This window comes from Condylura cristata, unplaced genomic scaffold (assembly GCF_000260355.1).
Source record: "Condylura cristata isolate star-nosed mole 26May11 unplaced genomic scaffold, ConCri1.0 scaffold00063, whole genome shotgun sequence".
NCBI lineage: Eukaryota > Metazoa > Chordata > Mammalia > Eulipotyphla > Talpidae > Condylura > Condylura cristata.
The window spans coordinates 307,302-312,231 of NW_004567164.1; the positions used below are offsets into that span (position 1 = coordinate 307,302).

A 4,930-nucleotide genomic window follows, 5' to 3' on the forward strand; every position below is an offset into this window, starting at 1 on the left:
TAAGTCAAGAACTTTAAAAAAATAGTTTGAAGAACGTATTTTACCTTTTGAAACTTTGGATGTATTACTGTTCGTGAAATGTGTAGAATGTAATCTAGGACTCCAATCATGTATACTCAGACATGATGATGTCCATAATATTCACTTCAAGTAAGGATAAAGGTGGCTCATAAACTTAAATAATTCCTGTTCCTCACATGGTGTTCCTCTGGCTACATACAAAATTACATGTAAGCTCAACCTGTGTTGCTGAAGCTAAGGGCTGCCATCCGCTGTCAGCACAGGACACACCATCTCAGTGACCACTGTGCAGCCTTGAAACGAGTGTCGTGTTATATGGCTGCCACACTGGCAAGATCAGAGTGGGATTAACTTATGACGGGCTTTATTAGGACTAATTTTAGCAAGTTCTTCTCAGAGCCTACAGTCTCCATTCGCTTTGTATTGTTTTACACCATAATTATCACCTAATTCTGTAAAAAATCTCTGATGCAATCAATCTATGGATTTTATAATACTCAAGATTAAAATGCAAGAACGAATGATATACCTCTAGCAATTGACAGAAAATGAAATCCCTTACAGTGTTTCTGTGCTTTACTCTCTTATATTAGCTAGAACTTTGAGGTATATACTTAAATATCTTCTTGCAAATACATATGAAATAATGATACCAAACAGGAGTATAAGTAAGAAAAACCTGTGCAGCATTGAAATATGAGTATAATGCAGATGCTCTAGGAACAGGGAATCAACAGGTCAGAAGCTGGAAAGAATTCATGACACAGATTTTGGACTCTCACTTTCCTAAGAAGATAGAGTAAGGAAATTCCTTCGAGAGTTGTCAGGGGAAACTCTGATGACACATGAAGGACACACAGATGCTACAGGCACTGACAAAGTCCCTCCACTCAAGTGCCTTCCTCACACGGTCATCTGGAGCCAGAGTCCTTCCAAAGCACCCTCTTCACAGCTCCCTTCACATCCTTGTTCCGCAGAGTGTATATGAGGGGGTTCATCATGGGAGTAATGACGCCATAAAAGAGAGTTGTGAACTTGCCCTGATCACGAGAGTAGTTATTGGTGGGCTGCAGGTAAGCATAAATAGCCGTGCCATAGAACAGGGAGACCACCAGGAAGTGGGACCCACATGTCCCGAACGCTTTTCCCTGCCCAGCTGCTGACTTTATCCGTAAGACAGCCCTGACAATACGACCATAGGAGAACATGATTAACGAAACAGGAATGAGAAGAATGATGACGCTCACAAAGAACATCTCAGACTGAGTCTTAGTGATGTCGACACAGGCAAGCTTGAGCAGCGCAGGGATCTCACAAAGGAAGTGGTCTACTTTATTTCTCCCACAAAGTGGCAGGAGGAAGGTGAGCACTGTCTGCAGTAATGAGTTGGAAAAGCCAAAGGCCCACGAGGCAGACGCCATCAGGGAGCAGAGACGGGGGTGCATGATCACAGTGTAGTGGAGGGGCCTGCAAACCGCCGCGTAGCGGTCAAATGCCATCACGCCCAAGAGGATGCATTCTGTGCACCCCAGCCCCAGAAAAATGTAGAGCTGAGCTACACACCCGCCATACGAGATGGACTTGTCTGCTCCACTGAGGTTCACCAGGAACTGGGGGACAACACTGGTCGTGTAACACAGGTCCAGAAAGCTCAGGTTGGAGAGGAAAAAGTACATGGGGGTGTGGAGATTGGGGTCCAGGTGGGACAGCGCAATGATGGTTGTGTTCCCCAGCAAAGTGAGGCTGTAGAAGACGACAAGAACCACAAAGAGGACTAGCTCCAGCTGAGGCCTGTCAGAGAAACCCAGTAGGATGAACCCAGTGGAAGAACTCCCATTCTTCTCTTCCATCCTTTGTCAGCACATTTCCTGCCAACATAAAGCATTTTACCATTTTTAAGATAACTTCAAAAAAATAACAGGTGGGCATCCCCTGGTGGTGCAGCAGATTAAAATGCAGCACTGCAAGCTGGCTGCAGCCGCTTCAGTATGAGTTTGATCCCCAGCACCTGGGTTGACCCACAGGGTGCAGCAGACCTCTCCCGCCTCCCCGCTGCTCCCCTCGGCAGTGCACTTCATCAGTCTTCCTGCTCTGCTCCCCACTCCGTCTCGGGTGAATCCTCTCACCAACCCTACACTTCTGGACTGTACCCCAGTTCTGTATGCATCAGTAAATAAATCTTAAGAAAACTCAGTTAAAAATAAATAAATAACTGGCCTTCCCTGGTGGCGCAGCCACTTCAGCATGAGTTCAATTCCTGGCCAGGAGATGACCCACATGGCGCGGCAGGCCTCTCCTGACCCGCCCGCTGCTCCCCTCAGCAGTGTACTTCATCAATCTGCCTGTTCTGCTCCCTGCTCTGTGTGTGGTGAATCATCGCACTGTCCCTACACCTCTAGCCTGTACCCCAGTTCTGTATGCATAGATAAATAAATCTTAAAAAAAAAAGAAAATGCATAACTTAGTATGATCATACTCAGAAGGTGTGACTTCAGCAGTTTTAAACTCTGAATCAGGACTGGGTCACTTGTTCCCTTCCTCCTTTCCTAATCCACAATCACTCCTCCTGAAATATTAGCATCCGCAGAGAGCAAATATTCAAAGAAGAATATTTTTCTAGCTAAAGCTTTATGAGGAATTTCACTTTGTTCTTCCCACATTTACAAGCATATAATTTGACTTGACTCATCATTGATGCTTACAGAAGCATCCGGCCCTCACTGGCAGTCCAGGGGCTACATCTTAGCACTGTCACCTCCGCGGCCTGAGATCTACCCCGGCCAGGAAGCCCACCACACACAGTGCAGCGGGCCTCTCCTATCTCCCTCTGCCGTTCACCTCAGCCGTGTATCTCAGTAAATTCACCTGTTCTGCTCCCCAGCCTGTCTCAGGTGAACCCTCGCACCATCTGCACCGCTGGCCTACACCCCAGTTCTTCTATCCTCCCCTGAAAAGAAAGGTAAGCATCAGCTGAGTGCAGTAAGAAAAACATTTCTTACTGCATGTGATGTTATATAAAATTAGAAATATTTGACACATCCATGCTCAGGTACAGTCCCCACCAGGATATGATACTGAAAAGCCGTGTTATAAAAATTACGTACAATCATAAATTATTACTTTGTATATAGAAAATAAATACTTGAAAGAAGCTCCAAAAAATGCAGAAAATTACAGATAAAATAAAGAAGTTGTTCAAAATAACAGGGCACTCATGTTACACTTACCAAAAAGGAATATAATGGAAAATGACACCTCACAGGAACATAATTTTATACTAAGAGTCAAGAGAACTGGGGTCAAGTGAAAGAACTTTAATCAAAGGAAAATGCTTACTGCTGACGCAACAAGTGGCAGATAGTAACCCACACTGATGGTGCTACACTGACAAATAATACTAAATTTTACTGCAAGAATTAATACGTCAATCAAACCAGAACTTAGCACGCAAAATAGACATTTTAAAGAAAAACAATCTTCACATAATATCTGAGTCTAAGGTATTACAAACACACAAAATTTGCCGGTACATTTAGCATATAAATTGCCCTGTCTGGTTCCTGAATGAATTGGGGAAAATGCCCGGAAAATCTTCTGAAGCCTCCGTACTATAACTGAGTGCTGTGGATTTAATACTGCTTCTTTCTCAGAGATCAGAACTGAATTCAGTTATTTTCGGATGTTCCTGACGACAATGTTTAGGTAAATTAGGGGCAAAGAGATCTATCACAGCAATGGGAATGGCAGGTGTGATGAGCAAGGTCAAGTACTATGGAAGAAGAGAATGAGGAAGGTTTTCAACGCACGCTGTTTACTGAGGGAATGCTCTGGGGTAAAAGAGCTAGGGAAGCAAAGCAAGCAGTTACTACATCGGGGTGCAATCTCGACGACAGCGCCAGGCCTGATCCCATCCGCCCCCGCAGCAAGAGCGCCCAACAGAACCAGCAGTGAGGGTCGGGCCGTTCAGTCCTGGCTGCTAATCCACCAGCTCCGACGCGCAGGTCGCAGCCTGAGCACTCAGTGTGGTAGTTACTCAGCTGGGCTGCACAGTTCAATTTTAATTCGCATGACTTAAGCAGCCTCCTGTGTGCCACACAGTGCGGCTGTGCAGTGAGGGTGGCAGCGATGGTGGCGGCAGATTCGGGCCCCGCCCTGCCCCCCCCAGGCAGAGGCAGCCCTGTGTGCCCCCGGCGGCTTCCCGCGGTGGCTGCCCCAGCAGCTCCAGGTGTCTGTCCCTGAGGCTCCCTCGCAACCGAGGATTCTCCGAAGAAGGCTACAGCTTTGCACCCAACACCGACACTCCTGACAGGAGGGCTAGACCGGTGACCCGGGAGTAAAGATCGGGGTGGGGCACCAGGGAAGCCGCAGGACGTGAGATCGTGAGCCTGGGCGCGAGTGGGAGGAGGCGCGACCTGCACGCGCCAGCTCACGTGGTGCGGTCCCATCGCTACAGCGTCCTCTGCCTAATTCACTAATGGATTATACATCACAGTATTTTGACTTTTAACATGAACTCACACACTTGTATTCCATTACCTAAAAGCCATATTTAATTATACGAAATATGCTATCTTTAAATTATCTCCTACATTTACACATGAAACGTAATGAATGTGCTAAAATAGAATGACATGTCTAGGGGTAACCGCTGGACTAAAATAATCTATAAATCCAAACTCAGAATATTCGGTGAATTTCTATAGTCTGTCTCTTTTAGCAACTGACATACATGTAAACAATTTGGGGGTTTCGGAATAATTTCTACTGAAAATAAACTAATCGCCAAGTCCCAGAGCAACACTGAGCAACACCACTCGCCTTCAGTGACTTACATGGGTCAGAAGTGCCTTCCCTATCTCTTTTCCAACCCACAGTCTATAATCAAGTGCTGGGATTTGCAGACTGAACA

At 46.0% G+C, this 4,930-nt stretch overlaps 1 protein-coding gene across 1 annotated transcript; it reads right to left on the reverse strand.

Moving 5' to 3' along the window:
- Nucleotides 1-932: 932 nt before the first annotated feature.
- LOC101622707 (putative olfactory receptor 2B8) lies at nucleotides 933-1,871 on the reverse strand. The gene has a single exon (XM_012734640.1). It carries the CDS (start codon nucleotides 1,869-1,871, stop codon nucleotides 933-935), a length of 939 nt encoding a protein of 312 aa, XP_012590094.1.
- Between the last annotated feature and the right edge of the window lie 3,059 nt (nucleotides 1,872-4,930).